This window comes from Brachyhypopomus gauderio, chromosome 8 (assembly GCF_052324685.1).
Source record: "Brachyhypopomus gauderio isolate BG-103 chromosome 8, BGAUD_0.2, whole genome shotgun sequence".
Taxonomy (NCBI): Eukaryota; Metazoa; Chordata; class Actinopteri; order Gymnotiformes; family Hypopomidae; genus Brachyhypopomus; species Brachyhypopomus gauderio.
The window spans coordinates 25,459,054-25,479,934 of record NC_135218.1 but is presented as its reverse complement, the minus strand read 5'-3'; the positions used below and the strand labels follow the sequence as shown (position 1 = coordinate 25,479,934).

The window sequence follows — 20,881 nt, the reverse complement described above, 5'->3', positions numbered from 1 at the left end:
TTAGTCTTACCTATTACCATTATTTTGCTGTGTCTAAATTTTTGATGACCTGCTGTTGACCCGACTCCTGCTGGCTTGCATTTGACACTGCTGTTGACACATGCATGCTATTTCTTGCACTGCACATCAGTGGTTGTGTTTGCTTAGGGAATCGAAAGGGTTTAATAGAGTGAAGAAAAAACGCAGTCTTAGTCAGGATTTAAAATATGTGCATCAAAGGTAAGACAGATGTCAAAGAGAAAACCAAGGTCAGGCTAGACTAAGATGGCCCACTTACTACTAATAATACTACAAATAAATCAATAATTTAGTTTAGTTTTATTGGCATCTAATTATAGAAAGCATTACAGTAAAATTTGAAGTTACAATGACAGGTGGTGTTTCCCAAGGGCAGGATGTACATGATAAACAACAAAGGCCCAAGAACTGAGCCTTGAGGAACACCCTGTGTAACAGGACCAGTGTTGGTCCAGGATTAAGATGGCAGGGAATATTGGCCACCCACAATAGACAATGGAGCATTCAATTAAAAAAGAATCTTTCAGCATTTTTCATAGAAATAAGCAGAGTTTCAAGCTCATGAGCAGACAGGCGGAAACAGGAAGACATTATCCATTCCTCTGTGCATTTGGTTATAATGAAGCCTGAAACACTTCCCTACGCTGTGTCAGGCTTTACTGGAGCACATGTAGATGATGCCGTTTTCTTCAGGGTCATCTGCCCATGAAGACGTGTCTACAACAACTTAAATTCTTTAAGGCTGGCTTCCTGGAATTGACAGCACTTGAGCCTGTGATGAAAAAAAAAACAAACATTTTCTTTCTTTGAGCGTTAATTTCCTTTGTGGTCATGAGACTCACACAGACAAACAGACACACACACACACACACACACACACACACACACACACACTCTCTCTCTTTCCCTCTGAGGAACAGACTACAGATAAGTAAGTTTCTTTCTTTTTCCAATGGGGAAACTTATTTTCAAAACTGCAATAGTGCAATAGAGTTAAGGACAATTAGTCTCATGTTAAACTAGACTTCACAGCACTCTTCACTCTGTGAATCATTCCACACCAGAGAGGCTCCTCCATCTCTGGTTGACCCACTGGCAGCCAATCATACATCTTCAGGGTTGGAAGGAAGGCATTTAATTGGCAGCTGAAAATTAACCAAGATAAAATGGTTTTTAAAACCTCTGTCTAAATTATAGATGAAATAAGGAAAAGATACACTGATGCCTAAACCGAATAGCTACAGTACATAGAATATACAGTGTATAATATAATAAAGCATGGACTGGTAAACTAGGCCATCCATGGAGGCTGGACTCTCTCCTGGGTCTCTCTCCTGGGTCTTGGTCCTCCCAAGGTTTGTTCCTTAATTCTACTCAGGGAGTGTTTCTTACCACTGGCACCGCTAGCTTGCTCATTAGGGATCTGCACCCTGACATTTGTAAAACAAAAAAAATTGTGACAACCTGTATTGTAAAAAGCACAATATAAATATAATCTATTTTAACTTTGACTTTTTAATATCTCTCAGGAATGTGAATTTTGACAATGTATGGTCAAATGAAAGTTAAGATCTAACCCCAGCTAAAACGCACACTGTCATGATAAGTGAGGGAATCTGACAGTGGTGCACAACAGAGAACGTTTACGTAGACGTTAACACAAACGTAAATTGTGACAATAACATTCAAAGACCGACAACGGAGGGCAAAACATGAGGGGTTAAATGCCCCCGTTAAGGAGGATAATGAGACAGGTGCAACAGGTTAAATGCCCACGTTAACGGGGATAACGAGACAGGTCCAACACGTTAGCAGAGGGGAGGCTAACGAGAGGGACTGGCAACATCAATGGTGACAACAACAACAGACACGCAACAAACATGAAACACACACACACACACACACACAGCAGACAGTACCAAAGGAGTTTATAGAGGTGTGTGTGTGTGTGTGTGTGCCATAGAGTTACACACACCTAAATATCTAAAGCAACACCGATCTCAAATTTGCATTCAGTAACTATATTGTTGTTAATTATATGAGATACTCTTTATATGTATTTTGACAAGCCATAATTCCCCTTTCCTTCAGAAGAACATTTTTCAGTTCTTCTTAATAAGAGTGCTTAGGCTTGCAAACCCCAATTGGGATTTAAAGTTGGAGACTTCTGTGCTCATTAGAAGCTAATCGAAAAATAGGCACGACCAGCAGGGCAAACGATAACGCTGCTTTTCCTGTGTATTGTAGAAATTTACATTAATTGGCATTAAAGTGCAGAGAGGCTATTGGGGTAAAAGGAGGATTTAGTATTTAGTTTTTCATACATCCTAAGAAATCACCTTCTTTTAATAGAGTTCTTACAATCTCCTTATAAAATCATGCTGAAATCACGTTTTGTACGTATTGCACAATGTCAGCCACAGAAATAAAGACAGGCGGAGTGTGACCTTGCAGCAGTGGCTGTTTAAAGGGAAAACGTCTGTTAATTTCTTCTTGGACTGCACTCATCTGGTTTTTCGTGTAAATGTTTATGCCCCAGCATATGAACCTCCTTAGTGGAAAAAAAATCCATTATCCTGTAGAATACAGGTCAGAAAGGGGAGGATGTCATTAGCAAGCAAAGCAGTTAGAGTCCTTAATTGCTTTTTGGTCTCCTCTGAAGAATTGCCAAGGGGTTTGAGCAAATGGTTCCACAGCCACGTTAAACAATAGAAGGCTGAAGGTATAGCCCTGATGTACTCCTCATCCCATAGGAAATGCCACAGTCCTGTCCAAAGAGGCTGTTTACACTCATGAAGCTAGAGAATTACACAGAGACAAGCTCATTTTAATGAAACACATTCTGGAGACAAATATTCCAATAAACAGCTAGACTGTTTAATTAAACTTTTTCTAGACCCCTTGGTCCTTAGGAAATAACCTATAAAACCTTCAGGTTAAGCAATGTATTTATAAAAATTCAGGATAAGGACAATAATTTTTATATAGCACCTAAGAGTGAAAAAAAAAAGTTGTATACATGTCCTGTCCCTAATGATCCTATGATCTTCATTATGGTTATATACCATGGTGTGCTGTGATTCTCACACACACACACACACACACACACACACACACACACACACATGCACGCCTGCCTGCCTTGTTCACAGTCCCCTACTTATGAATCATTTACTTTCACCTTGTGTTTAATTTGTGTCTTGTGTTTGTCCTTTGTGTTTGATCCTGCATTCTTTGTTGCGTACGTATATGTGTAGCCGGGAATTCTGGGTTTTTTTTTCCATTAAGGCATATTCACTTGTTCCTGCATGTGCATTCTGTGTGTACAGGACATGGAAAGAATATCACATTAATCCTGACGTCATGAGTGGGTGTTCCAGTCAGCGGTTGGCAGTGTTTTCTCTCATAGTTTTGGCATGACATTGGTAAGAATGTTTTCCAGTGTTATAACTACTATTAATTATATTGTTTGTGCACTGTTGTTTCTGTTACGGAACAGCTCCGGACCCTTCCCTGTGGGCGTGCCGCTATGTTGTCTGCGTGTCGTTATGTCCATGTTTGTACTTCCGTGGGTGTGGGTTGTTTGTGAGCGTGTTCGTGGTTACACCTGTGCCTTGTCTCGAGGTCACGTGGGTCTGTGTAATTCACCTATTTAATGTGCGTTAGCGCGGTGTCTAGTGCTCGTCTTTGTCTAAAGTTCATGCCCATGCAAGCATCGCGTCTGCGTGTTTGCGCCGTTTGTGCAGGACTTTACGTGTTTGTGTTTTGATTAAACGTTTATGTTCACTGCAAGACGCGTGTCGTGCCTCCTGCTTCCTCCAGCACCACACCGTCACAGTTTCCCCTCCCCTTTACATAGGCCAAGGTGCCCAGGGCTGTTTTATTAGTCCAATTGTTCAGCCTTTTGTGTTGTGTGTATTATGATCAGTGGTTGGAATATGCGGTATTGATTGAGAAGTTTTTTGTTTAATATTTGACTGCAGTCTGAGTCTCTCAGTATCTTTTATTCTGCATGCCTGTCTGGTCACTGTCTGGTTTGTTTTTTGGGGGGGTTTTGTCTCTATCTGTCCTTTGTTCTGCATCTGAGTCATTGTCCCCTTGGCCTTGATGTGTCCTGTTGTCTCTCTGTCTCATCACTCGTGTCTTCCATCGTCTCATTCCTCTGTATCGTGCACACACCCTACCACAGACTCTCAAGTCAGCGACAGCCTGTTAATGGTGTCAAGGTTTAATTAGACATATGCTTCGCTCTGGTGCTCTGGCCTTTCCTCGTTGCAGCTTCACATTGTGCGAAACGGTGCACACGTGCCACCATTAAGTGTGAAAGTGGAGTGGTAATTCAATCTGCCTCCACAGACACAACTAAGTTGCCTACACCTCGGAATTATTGCCATCTACAGCTCTGGATTGATAGTCCTCTGTTTATGAACTCATTACCTGTTAACCTGCTCTCTATAATGCGTGGACTGGAAATTGTGTAATATGTGAAATATTTAAAGGCCCAAAGATTAATAGTGAATGATAATTCTGTTTGGGTGTTAGAATCCTGGCACTAATCCTGGCACTAATCCTGACACTGCTCACCTTTAATATTACAACAGCTGCAATCTTTCAGTTGTTTATTCTTGGTCTGTATATATTCATGATTTTTTTCTTAAAGTTTACAGAAGGATGAATGTAAGTAGTTTATCTTCAAAATAACTATCTGTTCTGTGGCATCTCACATGGGCCCCAAGCAGGATGCAAGACTTTAATAGAGCAAAAGAACCAATGATAAACCTGAAAATGGTACTGAACATGTACATTTATAAGAGCAAAGTAGAACTGATCCGAGCTGAGCCGAGCCGATCCGAGCCTGACGTGAATGCATGAGCATACAATGCACCAAACAAACATCAAAGAAATAAATCCTATAAACAATTACCTACAAAGGCACAATGGGGTAGAAGACCTCACCCTAATGCATGTCTCACAAAGTTCAAACAAAACCAAAAGGATCCGCAGGAACAAAGACACAGGAGCTGAGGAGAGGGGAGGAGCCAGGACAGGAGCTGAGGAGAGGGGAGGAGCCAGGACAGGAGCTGAAGAGAAGGGAGGAGCCACTATAGGAGCTGAGGAGAGGGGTGGAGCCAGGACAGGAGCTGGGGAGAGGGGTGGAGCCAGGACAGGAGCTGGGGAGAGGGGTGGAGCCAGGACAGGAGGTGAGGAGAGGGGAGGAGCCAGTACAGGAGCTGAGGAGAGGGGAGGAGCCAGGACAGGAGCTGAGGTGAGGGGACGAGCCAGGATAGGAGCTGAATAGAAGGGAGGAGTCAGGACAGGAGCTGAGGAGAGGGGTGGAGCCAGGACAGGAGCTGAGGAGAGGGGTGGAGCCAGTACAGGAGCTGAGGAGAGGGGAGGAGCCAGGACAGGAGCTGAGGAGAGGGGAGGAGCCAGGACAGGAGCTGAAGAGAAGGGAGGAGCCAGGACAGGAGCTGAGGAGAGGGGAGGAGCCAGGATAGGAGCTGAATAGAAGGGAGGAGTCAGGACAGGAGCTGAGGAGAGGGGTGGAGCCAGGACAGGAGCTGAGGAGAGGGGAGGAGCCAGGACAGGAGCTGAAGAGAAGGGAGGAGCCAGGACAGGAGCTGAGGAGAGGGGAGGAGCCAGGATAGGAGCTGAATAGAAGGGAGGAGTCAGGACAGGAGCTGAGGAGAGGGGTGGAGCCAGGACAGGAGCTGAGGAGAGGGGAGGGCAGCGGAGGCACAGTCTCAGGGATGGACACGGAAATATGAAAACAGACACAGGAACAGAGACTGTGAGGACAATAGGCACAGGGACGGATACATACAAAGAGATCTTGTGTTTTATCCACTGACAAGTTTAAACTAATCTGCAGTATGTTACTTACACATCAGCCTTCCAAACTTCATAATGTCAAATGCTGACAAGACTTGTTTAATGACTTCATGACCTGATATATGACATTGATGGTTCACAATAATTAGGGTAAATATCACTGAACACAGTTTGTCAGATAGCTAAGATGCTGTAATTAAAGCACGTTCTCGTGATGTCAGGTCTATTCAAGAAGAAAGCATGCCACGACAAAGGTCGTGTTTGAGAGCTGAGAATGTAACATTAGCAAGATAAGGATTAGCTAATTCAAGTGCACCTGGCATGGACAAAGGTCTGAAACCCAATGTGATCACATCAAGATCTGTGGTCAGAAAGGAGCCAACTTTGGAGAGACAGTCATGCACAGCGAATTCTGTACCATATGAGGAGGACATGCGGCCACTTGTGTTGAAATATATATTTAACGAGGACTTCTAATGTGTATCTCCTGTTGTTTTAAAATATGTATAGTCATGTACTGACACTGTTAATATAATTCCTGTATGCTGTATAGTCGGGTAGCAATAAAGTTTTATGTGTTAGATGAGTCTGATCAATGTAAACATGCCTTGCGGGTGAGTGTTGAGGAGGGGGGGGGACTATTTGCATATACTGTACATAGAGCCATATGTACGGAGTGAAGGCAGGAGGTGTTGTGATTGCTGTCGTCTTATGACTTCAAGAATCTAGTGACATATTTTTTATTTTGTTATTGTTTTATTCCCTCTAACCGATACTGATAGGTATTAGTATCAGATTTTTTGTGAACTTAAGGTATTTGGTGAGATCACACTAGATATTTTCCATGATTCCAAACCAGACAGCCATAAATAAAGGCAGACTGAGAAAACAAGGTAGCAAGACGTAATAATTTTTTGGCTTCTTTGCAATCCTGCTTCGAAAGCGCAGTTTGTCATTCCTGACTCCCACATACATCACTGCCATCGCCGGCACGGACGTGAGCAGCAGCTCCCCGGCGGCCGGGCTAAACACCCCCGTGTGACTCTGGAGTCTCCGTGACACGACGTGTCCCCCTGTGCCATGCCAGCACAAACCTTCTGCTCCACCGGCATGGCGGGAAAACGCTGACGTACACAGAATTCATGCAGTTTGTCTGTTCACCTGCAAACTTACTCTCCCTCTTTTAACAAGGACACGTACGTAGGTTTAGAAAGTCACAAAGAATAATTCCTAATTTGATATCATGCATTATTATTTTGCCACTGATTTGTGGTGCATTGCTCTCTTATATTGCTCTATTGCTGCTGTTTCAATATTTATAAATTTTTAATAACAATAAAAAAATTATTAATAATATTTAGCTATGAATCAATAGAGGAGTGTGGCCATTTAACACAATCGAGTATCACACTGCGTCCGCTAATAGTATATGCCTGAGCACGTGTCCGCTAGTAGCACGTCTGCTAGTAGCATGTGTCTTCTAGTAGCACGTCACCCCCCCCATACAACTTTGGGCTTTTATGCTTCTGAAGGGCGGGTTTTACACTGACTTTGTGCGGGATATTTTTGTAGGACCTGGCAACCCTGGCTGATAGCACGTGTCCGCTGGTAGCACGCATCAGCTAGTAGCACATGTCTGCTGATCTCCTGGTTTGGGTGCAGCCATTGACCTATGACCTCTCAGAGAGTGGCACTTGTGTAGGGAAGGAATCCTTTTAAAAAAGGCCAGGGGCAGCATTATCCCGGTAGCTAAGCTGTGGGGTAAACAAACAAGGCAAACAACTAACAACCGTTTAATGAATGCAGTGAGACATTTTATGTCTTGCGGTCACTTAACGAACTCCAGAGGAATCATGCATATTCAGGGATCTGTAAGAGAGGCTGGTGATTCATCCAGTCTGCTATTAAAAAAGTGAATAATATGACAACCTACTGTATGAAAAGTCATGATCTGTGGTCAGCTCACAGGCTCAGAGTAGGAGTTAGGTAATGTGTACTCAGTTATTCTCCACTAAACCCTGTGGCTTTGTGCTTGTTTCACTCTCATTTGATGTGCCCAGTAAAATATCACTTAAATACATTGCAAAATACTACTGAGTCTCTCTCACACACATGCATCCAAACGCCAACTCCCCCAATACTTGGTACAAGTAATTATGACACCAAACCCATTCAATATGCATCACGTTCACTTTAATATACAGCAGCAGTCTGTCTGAGTCACTTCCAATCATGCTCAAATTGACAAATGACCAAAAGCATTGGTAGATGACTGATGAGTGTGTGTGTGTGTGTAGAAAGGTGCTGAAGAGAAGTGCTGGAATTTCTCTTTCTTACCTTTTCATTCTCTCTTGTTCTCTCTCTGCTCCACGTCTGAAGTTACTATCTATCCTTAACTCGCAAGTGCACTCACTCACACACACACACATACACACTCACTCACATACACACTCACTCACACACACACGCGCACACACGGGCACGCACGCACGCACACACATACATACACACACACACATATACACACACACACACACACGCACATGTACGCACACACGTACACACATGCGCACAGACACACACGCACACAAGCACAGACACACACACACACACACACACACACACACATAACACACACACACATAACACACACACACAACACACACACACAACACACACACACACACACAAGCACAGACACACACACACACACATACACACAGACACACACAGACACAAGCACAGACATACACACACACATAACACACACACACATAACACACACACACACGCACACACACACACACACACACACACACACATAACACACACGCACACGCACGCCCACACACACACACACACACACACACATAACACACACGCACACACACACGCACATATTGATTCACAAAATCATTTACTTTTTCCAGTCTCTCACGAAGCGTAAACGGGCAGCTGTTGAGAGACGCTCTCTTCTGTGGCAGATAAACACATTTATCTCTTGTCCTGTCATGTCCATGGAGGCCCGCTGAACACATAAGGCAAGAGAAGCATTTGGCAGTCAGCAGTAGCAGCGCTACAGGACCACACACACTCACACACACTTTCACACACTCACACCGCAGTCAAGTCCACTCTGCCTTCTACCCTCCCTAGACTTTCACACAAGAATGGTCTGGTTTTAATACAGTTTTTTTTATTAAAAAACTTTTAATACAGTTCCAATTTATTGAGAAGTTGTTCCCATACAATGTTTTTTAATATTGATAACTTTACAAGATGATTAAAGAAAGTGTAAACTGCTTTACCAATGAGCTCACGCTAGCCCATAAGCCTCGGTGCACTGTGATATCTCTTCAAGATAAAACGTGTTTAAACTGTATGGCACCACACAGACTGCCGCTCTTTCAGGTCAGACTAAAGGCGTGATGAAAACAGGTCATGATGCAGACGTGATGAAGAGGGGGTGTCATAGTTCAGGACTACAGAAGGTGGAGATCATTATTAATGTCCGCTGCTTTGATTTTTCTGCTTCTCAGTTGCTTTTTAAAGTAGCTAATGATTTATTAAATTCAATTAGCTTTATCTATGTTATCAAATATATAATTCCTAAGTCAAAGGTAAGGGGCAGTTGTCGTGCAACACCTACTCCCACCACTAGGGGGGAGCACCACGTCGCTCCTGCAGCATTTCTGATTAGTGTTAATTAGCGTCATCTGTCCCTGTTGCACTAATTGTGTACAGTCCTCTATGACCCTTCATAAAGTGCTCACATTCCCTTCCTTCTTGCGAAGTATTGCCTCTCTCAAGCCCCTCCCCCTCTACCCTCTCCCACCCAATAGGACAATAGAGACACTCCTCTCTTACTGCATCACCAGAGAGACTTGGCCCGAACTGCACAGAAGACTGTGGGAACCAAGCTACCCAAATCTAGACACAGTCTGTCTACACAGAAGGGCTACCAACCTCCAACACACTCACACACACACACACACCTCCACCTGTGGGCATACTCACACCTCCAACACACACACACACATCGCTGGATCTATCTAACCCCCATCCTTTCCTCGACCCTGAGCAATTGTCACCTTCACGACTGTTAACACAACTGCTGTTAAAAGTGCAATATCGCAATAATGTGCAATACAGCTGGGGTTGGTATGTATAACTATAATAGTTTAATATGTGTAATATCTTAATATTCAGAGATATTCAGAGATGGAAATCAGATTCCGACATTCACTTAGTGTTCGAGCTTAACGTGGGCCGGAAAAGGAAGTGAAAACTGCACAGATATAAGATGCCCTTGTAGCTGCTGTAATAGTGCCGTAGGCAACTGGAAGGTCAGACCAAGGACCTCCTGCTCACTGACCGAGACACCTAACTGGTTATACGCACCATCTTCACACTGCTGTCCCCATTTAAATGCATAGGGATGGGCTGGCAGTGGCGGCCATGTTGATGCATGGCTTTAATTACGCCGGTCCAGTCCTGTTCTGTGCCTCACGCTAAAGCAATTTGTCCTGCTTACACGGCGCTCTCTCTGCCCTGTTAAGCCACACCGAGGTTTCACAGTTCATGGATGGAGTGTAATCACCCCCACAGCCATGAAACCAGACAGCTCAGTTCAGCACTGGCTACATCTGGACATGTCAGTGGCACTTTTAAACACCTTTGATGTGTTACTGATCTTCTCACAAGCTTCGTAACACAAAGATGACTTAAATGGTACCGTGAATACCACACTCTCCCTTTCTAAATTAAGAAGATAAACATGACCTTGACCTTGAAATCTAAATAACCAAGAAAATAACACATTTCAGGAATCACATTTGGATTCGCTTGCCTGTGCTTATTACTAAGAGATTAAAAACTATAAACACACATCGTTAAAAAACGACTTTTGTTTGTTTATAGAAACCAGAGTGTGATATAGCCTACATGATGTAGGCCCTACATCACAGCCTGCAGTAACATTTTGTATCTTTACATCTTGTTAATTACTTGCATATATATGAGCAGATTGTGATGTAGCCTACGTCACAGCCTGCTGTATCCTCATATTTAGTCTGTTTATGTATTAAGTACAGCCAGATGTGTTAGGACGTGTTAGGACGTCTTGAATAAGGCCTGCTTCATACCTGTTGCCGACAAGGAAAACCCACTGTCCGCATTGCTGGATAATTATACATCTTGTGCCACCATCAATGGCAATGGCGTACTTTGGCCTGAGAGTTGGGGGGCGCTGTGGAGCGAACCTCCCGCTCAGTAAATGAGCAACAAATGAAAGTGATCCAGTGTACACAAACACTCATGACAAACAGTCAAATCTCACGGAGCTGGTTGGAAGGCAACTGTTGCAACAAGGACAATTGTTTTTCAAAGAATGAGGCAACTGTCTACACTGTTAAACCACAGAACCTTCTTGACTACATGAGTTATGAATAAATTGCCAAACATAATGATGTCCCAAACATCAACCACCAACATCATGACAGAAACGATCATTTGGCATCCAGCAACACATTAATATTAATATCCATTAATAAACTACTTGTTTTATAAGGAGGGGGTCTTATTATAAAGGGATAACAACACTGGGGTAACTCACGGCAGTGGGCCGAGCGATGGGGCTGGTGTGGGAACACTGCTGTGTGACTCACCACTCTGTGTTTGGCAGGAACGTTCAACAGAAGGCTGGTGTTTCTCTCTCAGAGCGTTAGATATGCCGTCATGTCCCCATTTTCCGTTGTTGCTCCAGCTTCAGGCACCTCTTAGTTTGTCAGTGAAAACATATTAGATATGTTGTTGCTGACGGCGCTGAAAAATGACAGTAAAATGTTGGTGTTCTTTAATGTTGAGCTGAAAAAAAAGGCAAAGTTGGTTTAACATGTAAGAGCCTGTTGGGCTGTTACAGACTGTATAAACAAAAAAAAGCATTTTCTTGTAAGTGAAAGAAATAAACTAAATTAAAACAAGGAAACAGATTGCACTCATCTTTTATGCATTCTAATCTACTTGCAAGATACAATTCCGAAAATGCCAGCTAAGTGTTTCTTATATTTAGAACTTGTGAAACTAATGTTTGCTATATTGGTGAGTTGCAGCCGTGACAGCATCATGAGTGGCTGGCCGTTGCAGGAAGGACGGCTCATTATTCACCCTGGCTGGGTGCTCACAAACTAAAGTAATATTCTCAGCCATTGTTATTTTTTTCTGCCTCAGGTCTTTGTGATGGAAAAACATAAACCTCAAGCATCCCGAGGTGTGTCAAAAATGAATGTACACCACCGTGACTCCACCTACGTCATTCCCAAGACATCTTAAGCCCCTCTTCATGGCACGGTCTGGGTAGCAAGTCTGGGTAGTGTTTTTTCCTTGTTACTAGAAGTTGCGGAGGGTTTGAATCTGTAAGCGGTGTGTGATGGCCCACATGTGTCTGCCTTTATTCCCAGAGACAGACAGCAGAATGAACTCAGTGGGGTTACGGCATTATCTGAGCCTGCAACACAGCTACTGTGTCAACTAGCCGCCTCCCGGTAGCCTGTACGGCAGACGTGACGAGTCCCTCACCCCAGGCAAACGGGCGTTCTGCCAAGGCAGAGTCCCCGATGCTATTAGAGGTGTAATTTCTGTTGCGGTGTGGCGAACTGATTAGGAGGGTGCGGGAGGAGCTGTGAATTAGCGTGTGAGCGTCAGAGGCCTGACACAGAGTTTTTGTGTCAAAGTTCGCGTTGGAGGGCGAGAGCCATCTCTGACAGTCTCTGTGTGGGGGGTAGGAGCAGGTAACCAGGACGACGACCATCCGGGAGAGATTTGTTTGGGCGCCAATGCAGATAAGAAGAATGAAGAATTTAGCAAGGAGCTCGTCCTTGGGAATTTGAGCACACAAACTCCTCTTTAAGGCAGCGGTCTCCCAACTGATCCAACTTCACGCGTAGAGCATTGATTCCATCCATGATCAAATCCAGTTTGCAAGGCACCTAACCCCAACTGCTCCCTGGGAGCTGGGCTAGGGCTGCCCACCACTCTGGGCATGTGTGCACCACAGCCCCCTAGTAATCACTAGTGTGTGTGTGTGTGTGTTAACTGCACATATGTGTAAATGCGGAGGACAAATTTTGATTGAGGTGAATCACAATTGACAAATATGGCACATTTACATTAAATGGTGAGAATGTGGGGAACCCAATAAAGGTCGTGGGAAACAGGGTGGACCTATGGATCTGATTTGCCCCAGTGCGTGCGAATCATGTGGCTTCTGTGCCAGTCAACAACACAAGAAGGATTGTTTTGACTATGTGCCTGCTGGGCTCACCCAGGCTCCCCCACCCAGGCTCACCCACCCACCCAGGCTCACCCACCCTGCTCCACCCACCCAGCTCCACCCACCCAGGCTCACCCACCCTGCTTCACCTGACAGCTTCGTTTTTTTCCCTTTTGTCATAAAGCAAAAGAAATCCAGAAGAACTTTATTGGCGTTGGACCAAAATCAGATGGCATGCAAAAGAGATTGGCGAACTTTGTAGAACTTCGTGTTGTTTAAAAAAAAAAAACCAAACAAACAAACAAAAAAAGATTTCACTTTCAGAATGAGTTCAGAGAGCTTTAATGCTACCTCTATTACTCCCGTGAACAGAAGAGCAATTCACTACAATCTCATCCCTTTTCGCAATAAAGGTCACGTTTCTTCACGGTTTTACTTTCTTTTTCTTTCTGCACTAGATAAGTTGTTTTTCCTGCCCCCGCGAGGAGGCTGGTTTGAACACTGTGCGATCCTGTCACCCGCTGACATGTAGCTACCTGCTCGCAGAGAAAGCGTGAAACCACTAGTTAAAACATCCCCCCCGCCATGTCACATCTGAACACAATTAACATGCCCGAAGGCCTCTGCCGGAGGGGGGGGGGGGGGGGGGGGGGGGGATTTTACCACTTCCAAACTGCTCTACATCCCGTATAAAATATGTTCAAACTACAGAACAGTAGACTAGTCAAAAGAAAAAATGAGTAGGAGTATAGTAGTAAATACAGTCCGGTGGTAATTCTACACCCCACACAGTATTCCCACGCTAAACCTACTGGGGGCGATTTCTGCCTTTCGCTCCGTTCACACTTGTTCCGGAATTCCAGGAACTGTAATGTTCACCAGGTGCGCTGTGCAGGTAAAAGCCACTTCCATTATAGTGCATTAACGCTGTTGCAGACGAGGCCAGTGGCGATGAGTGTGTGGCGTGTGTTCGGGTTCCGATGAAGTATGACTCTTGTTCGGAGCAATTGGGCTGACGGGACAGCGTGTCCATCTTTTACAAATAAAAACGATTCTGTGAAAGATATAAGGCACTGTAAACAGTAAATGCTGTGAAGTTTTTTCCTCAAAGAAAATTTAGATTGAATGATTCAAAGCAACTGACTGGCGAAATGCCAGCTGTCTGTGTGATCTCAGGTGGCGTCACCATACTGCAGGAGTGGCCAGCCCGCGGCTCTTTACACGTTTGGAATAAACCACATACGAGGTGCAGCAAAGGCACCGCAGACGACTGAGGGAGCTTCAAAACTACTGACTGTTCTCCTCTTCCTAAAGGTGAGCGCAGGTCAGTGGCGTTGTAACGAGTGTTGATAACGGAGTTTATCCACTTTTCACCTAGAAAACATCAGCTGTGTACATAACAGAGCTCGTAGTGTGCGCCCACCTCCTCCAACCTTGCCAATATCACGACTTATGTTTATATCGAAGTTTGTGTTTGTTTTTTATGTGCTGTTCGTTTAGCTTGAGTTCATCCCGGTATTTTTGTCAAACGCGCATGTGCGTGAGATGAAAACACCGCTTCCCAGTCAGGACAAGATCATTTCAATAAACAATATGTGTCGAATTTGCTCTCAAAATGGCAGGGAAAAAATGCACAGCAAAACAAAAATATGAGGATGAACAGAGCACGTCGTTTTTTAACAGAGTAGGCAGCCCTAGCCCTGCACCCGGGGAGCAGTTGGGGTTAGGTGCCTTGCTCAAGGACACCTCAGTCATGGCCTCAGGTCTGGGAATCAAACCCACAACCCTCTGGTCACAAGACCAGTTCCTTACCACAGGACTATGACTGCACCCACACCGTTTGTGTTTGACATTTACAATAAATCTGAGCAGAGGTATCTCTCTCTGTGTGTGTGTGTGTGTGTGTGAGAGAGAGGAAGGGATGGGTGATGTTCAAGTGTGCCAATTAGGGCTGGGTATTGATTCAAATTCCAAGAATCGATCGGATTCCGATTCTGAAGATTAAGAATCGATTTTTTTCGATTTAATCCGATTTAATCGATTCGATCCAATTCGGGGTTTAGTGTTATTAAAATGTATTTGAGCTGTTTCCTGACTGTGTACAGAAGCAACATGTTAAAACTAGTATTATATCGATATTAATCAGCAAATAGTTACTGGTAGTTGGTAGTTACTGATGGCTGGAAGACTGGTGAAAAGGGTCATCATAAATCTACCTTCAAGAAAGGTAATCCAGGACAATAAACAGAGGACATCTTTGAGGTGTCTATATCTGCAACAGTGGGCTCCTACTGGGACACTAACCAGTGCATTATTATTATGATTTAAATAATTAAGAATTCACCCATAAGCTGTTGCTACCAAATGCATTTTTATTTTAAAAGTGCTCACACTTAATAAACTGAAAGTATAAAATGTAAACGTGTATTTTTCTTTAAAGTGAGAATATAAGAACAGAACTCTCACGTTACGGTCCCCGACCCCTCCGTTTTGGGCGTGTTAACGTCGTCTGCGTCTAATCGTCTACGTCGGTGTATCTCAGTGGGTGCGGGTGCGTCTTGTGATAGTCCTCACCTGTGGCTCGGCTCGTAATCACGTGGGGTTGATGTGGTTTGTCTATTTAATTTGCGCTCGCGCAGCGCCCTGTGCTCGTCGTTGTTTGAGTCACACATGTTCTATGTAAACGTGTTTTATGTGCGCTGTCTGCGCTTCGGTAAATGTAATAAACGTAACTATTTGGAAAGTGCAAAGGATTCTGTCTCGTCCATCGCCTTGCGCCCAACGTTACAAGAACATTTTAAACTTTTTTTAAACTGTAAAAACACTGGGTAAACGGTCAGTGACACGGACTAACTGTAAATAGTCACTGACACTGGATAAACTGTCCTTCTGTTTTTAGATTGCCGATTTGACTATTGTCGTTACCGGCACTGTCCGACGCCATGTTGTTTTACAGTTAGTTAGACCGAGCACGCCTGCGTGAATTCAGTGACGAGGCGGGGGTAAAAGTTCACTAAAAAATCGATCTTTGGACGTACGAATCGATTATCAGATCATCATATGCGAATCGATTCTGAATCGGAAAATCGATTTTTTTCAACACAGGCCTAGTGCCAATGTGTATGATGTGGTTCTTTGCTGTAAGACAGTAAAAAAAGTGGCTCTTGGTCTCTGATGGGTTGGCCACACCTGCCATAGTTCATTTGCGAAGCTGTGCATTTGTTACTTTGCGAGCCAGTTTTAGCAGGTGATTTGAAAAATGTCGTTAATTATACACCTCTCCTATTTTCGGTCGGATCGCGTGTCGTAATGTGGGCTACAATACAGCGATACACAATAAGAGGTTTTCTGAATAGTCGCTTTTTCTGTGAAAACCTTCAGATGTTATTGACAGCAGCGCCGCTCCCCGTCCCGTTCAAACGGTTCTGATAGCGCCGTTGGGATTTTCCTGCTCTGCGCTGTGCAAGTTTGCAGTAAATCCAGTTTGGTTTCTGCACCTACCTGGTGTTTATTTTGTGCTGCAGAAAACCCCAAAGCTCCAGCCGAGTTTCTGCCGCACTACGGATGTAATAACGGACTTCACAGACTCACCAACATCAGCAATTAATTTAGCGCAAGTAAGGGTTTTGTCGACAGGACTAGGTCAAACCTAGACGTACCACACCACCACAACACGAGCACAGCTTACATAGCCTAGTGTGTGTTTATATGTGGTACTTACACAAACGCATACACACACACAGGGAAAGAGTCGTAGTGCACTTTATCTGTAGTTATAGAAAGTGAATCTTTTAAATGTATGACTGATGTCACGGCTAGCCTCGCCCCCACCTGTCAGGTGTACCTTTTGTTTTTCTAGCCACGTGTCTATGTTGTGGTTCACCACACCACGTGTTTCTCCGGCCACGCCCATGTCATTTGTAACCCCCCTCCCCCCCCCCCATTATCATTCTCACCTGTTTCTAGTTGTTTAAGGTTTGTAGAGTTATCGCTCATGAAGGTGATCTTAAGAGTTTTAAAATATTTTCTTGACTCATGACCTGAGAAACGTCAACCCACAGATGTAGCCATGGACGTAATTTTGATTTCAAAAGTGGGGGGGACATAGATTCGTCGCTATTTAAATATTTGGTTTTAACCGTAAAAATTGGGGGTGACCAAAGCCGGCTTTTGAAAAAGTGGGGGGGACATGTCCCCCCCCAAAATTACGTCCGTGGATGTAGCCTACTCTAAAATGTTTCTGCAATGTCTCCAAATATCACAAAGAGATAAGAGTTAGTATGGGTGTGAGCACAAACCTCTTTTTTGGATTTGTTGAACTTTTTAGCAGTGCACTGGATCTGTGCCAAAACTACTACTGACATTTATGACATTATAGATGTGGATATTTCCACCTTCTAGTTCGGGAAGATACATGGAGTATAGCTGCCATACCCCCTGCCACACCATTTGCCACGCCCCCTGCCACACCTTCAGGTGGGCTCCATCATTCTGCCAGCCTGCAGCTGCTTAAGATGTGATACATGATAATGTGATACATGCTAATTCAGAAACAAGCACTAAAACTGGCATGGAAGGATTAATTCTCATCATCGATTTCTCCTTGTGAATCACTACAGGAGTTGTTGGAATTTCTGTCAAGACACAGAATCAACTGCACATTGGAGAAACCAAAAGAGGGCATGTGGGTTGTTTCATTGAACATCTTCAGGCCATCAAAAATGAAGGATTTATCTCTTCCAGTGGCAAGGCATTTCAATGCTAATGACCATTTAATTAATGCCATATCTGTTTGCAATGCCAGTTGTTGCTATAGCAGCGATGAAGTTAGAAGCAAAAAATAACTGATCTACACTCTTTAGACTTTAACAGCGATGGATTCAATGTTATGATTTATACTGTGGTTTGAATATGAACTGGCATTACCTTCAAGCACAAAAGTACTTTGCCTGCACGGCTGATAAACGTCTTCTGTCCAAAACGTCGTTTTTCTCAGAAAACATTGTTTACTAAAATGAAATTTTTACGACATCTCTCTCTGTCTGTCTCTCTCTATTATATGCACACATACGATGACGTAGCGTCCAAAAAACGCAAAGAAAGTAATGTGCCGAGCAGTCTGTAGTATACCGTCCTCGCCGCGTGGGGGCGAAGTTGTACCCTTGTCTTGAAATATGGTCGCTGTCCATGGTTCTGAAAGTATGTGTAGCCTCAATTAATTTAAATAAAACACAGAATTGACAAGATTTAGATGTATTTGAGAATGACAAAGTAGTCTTCTTCAAATTAACAGAATATGGCTCTAAAATACAAATAAAATACAATTATAACTTTATATTAATATCAGATCATATTTATCATGCGTTAATTATCAGAATGAGAAATTTCATATCAGTTCCAAGCAAAAGCAATTTTATCACACTGTAGATGGCGCTGTACAGATTGAATAAGACCCCAGAGACAGGGGAGATACAGTAAAATTTCTCAGAGCTAGAAATGCCTCTGCGCGCGCGGGGGGCTGAGCCATTCTCGTCTTCGCAGGAAGGGTACGCTTGATTCTCCGCGCCTTCGTTTTTGACTCGACCGCCTGGCTCGGGACGCGCGCCTGCATTCGGAGAGATCTCATAGTAGCAGCTCCAGATGAGCGCAGTCGCGTCTCGCAGGTCTACAGCAGCCTATCATTTGACACACGTGTTTTATGGTCCCTTTGTTTAAGATTTTAAGATCAACGGATCAGTTATCTAACTAGCATCTTGGAGCAAGTTCTGTACAGTTTCGTGACTTGGTCGATGGCGACAAGGGACAACCTGAAAACAAGGATTTCGAAGCAATGAATGAAAAGTCTAATTCCATGTAGGTATATGTCCCAGGAAAGAAGAACGTAACTAAAAACCGCTCGGTCGGTGCTGATGGATATACATTTAGCCATCCATCTTCGCGAGGGGACCATATTGTCTTACTGACATTCACTGAGTAGGGAGGTAACGACCGCACGCGCTCGGGTCTGAGGCGCAGTATGTCGGCGCGCGACTGTATGGCTACTGGATTTTGTCGCTGTATTTGGTGAACACGGACGCTGGAATAATGGTCAGAAGATGCCTACTGACGTTCAAACCATTCAGGTAAGCAAAGACGCGCGCGCCAATTTAATAGCCTAATTTTAACCAGGACAAGGACCTACACGCCTCAAGTGTGTAAACAAAAGCAAATTATTATTGAAATAAACAAATTCGGTTGTGGTACAAACACCTTACCTTCCTCTCAAGTTTACATTCTTGCTAAACAAAGGCACAAGAGTTCTAAGGCATTGGCAAAACATTTTCTGGTATAGTGCGTTAACCTTTGCCAAAATAAAGGTGGGGTGAGTGTATTACTGTGAGTTCTAAACATTACTTGGTCCTATTACGGCCGTCGTAGCAAATTTTAGCTTTGCATACCACACACGTCAGTCCTTTTCTCCACAAGTTGATGTACATGTCTTTGGACTGGGTTTGGTTATGCCACCCGCGGGTGACCCGTCGAGATCTCGTGGATAGCAAACGTATCATCCAGCTTGCATATTAGACTGTGCAGACTCCCCCAATACACACATACAGACACACACACACACATAGCTCACCTACACACAATGTCTCATATTGTTCGTACACATGGCCGTACTACGTAGACTAAAAACTCCCTTGAGCGCCGTCGTGCACGGTCTGCTGCGCGCGACTCTTTCGGAAGGACGGGACCGAGCTCAGACGGTTACCTCCCGTTACTACTGCCGTTACGTCGCTACTGTCCCAGATCCAAGTTCACACCTGGAGAGGTTTAGACTAGGAATCTACTCAGCGGTTCGCCCCAGACCTGGACACCCGAGTCACAGCGCGTTTCTCGCTATTAACACACCTGTTTCAAATTAACCGGGTAATTAATTAAGCCCCACCCCAGGAGGTGCGACGGAGTTAGGAAGCCGGAGTGGGATATTAATAACGCGGCCTAGTGACACATTCCGGATGGATTTCCACCTTTAAAACAGTACATCCGCAGAAATCTTAGAAAAGTCAACTACAATTAGGCAATTAGTATAACGAAGCTTCAAGTGGCAGCGTTTGGGGAGTCCAACTGCAAACCTCCGCATCCATTATTCTAGTCTGTCGCCTTATTTGAAAGCAAGGGTCAAAATTCTTGGAAAACCTCTATGTGTTGCACCAACCCGCGTGAAATCTGATAACCACGCGCCTGTAAAACCAATTAGAAGATATAGGATCTTTCCTCTGTGCCATGTCGAAAGACTAAAGATTTTGCTTGAAATCCGGTAATTGGAGACGATATAATCTTTTTGCGCGGCTAAACTAAGTCTCTGAATGCTTCATAACGATAAGGAGTGGGAGCACGGGTGAAGTACTGATACCCCGTCTCCTAACGTGTGTGTGTGTGTGTGTGTGTGTGTGTGTGTGTGTGTGTGTGTGTGTCCATCGGCGCAGATGGAAATTCTGAAGTGAGGGGGACCAAGCTGTACAATATATACGTTTATGCTTGTAGATGCTAGATTTCGGATGGGGTCATTATAAATCTGGAGGGGACATGTCCCCCCGTCCCCAGTGCCATCTGCGCCCGTGTGTGTGTGTGTGTGTGTGTGTGTGTGTGTGTGTGGAGAAGTGAGAGGAACACTCCACACGCTTTACTTTCACATGTTCATAGTGTGTAAAACAGAAGAAAAATAACAGAATTGTCCATTGTTATCTTGAATTTTTACCGAGATCTAAAATAAATGTT

The 20,881-nt window shown here is 44.1% G+C and overlaps 1 protein-coding gene and 1 long non-coding RNA gene across 2 annotated transcripts in view; one reads left to right on the top strand and one right to left on the bottom strand.

Annotated features, from left to right (window-relative positions):
• Nucleotides 1-347: 347 nt before the first annotated feature.
• On the bottom strand, nt 348-19,961 carry LOC143522125 (uncharacterized). Its single transcript, XR_013132921.1, has 4 exons — nt 19,740-19,961; nt 11,517-11,673; nt 8,772-8,878; nt 348-790 (listed from the first exon to the last, which is right to left on the bottom strand). It is a non-coding gene; the product is annotated as an uncharacterized LOC143522125 (long non-coding RNA).
• LOC143522123 (alpha-1,6-mannosylglycoprotein 6-beta-N-acetylglucosaminyltransferase B-like) overlaps nt 18,627-20,881 on the top strand; it is a 105,581-nt gene continuing 103,326 nt past the window's right edge. The window contains exon 1 of the mRNA XM_077015852.1: nt 18,627-19,242. Within this exon, the coding sequence (XP_076871967.1) occupies nt 19,205-19,242 (38 nt within the window). The 5' untranslated portion in view covers nt 18,627-19,204. The remainder of the gene's footprint in view (nt 19,243-20,881) is intronic.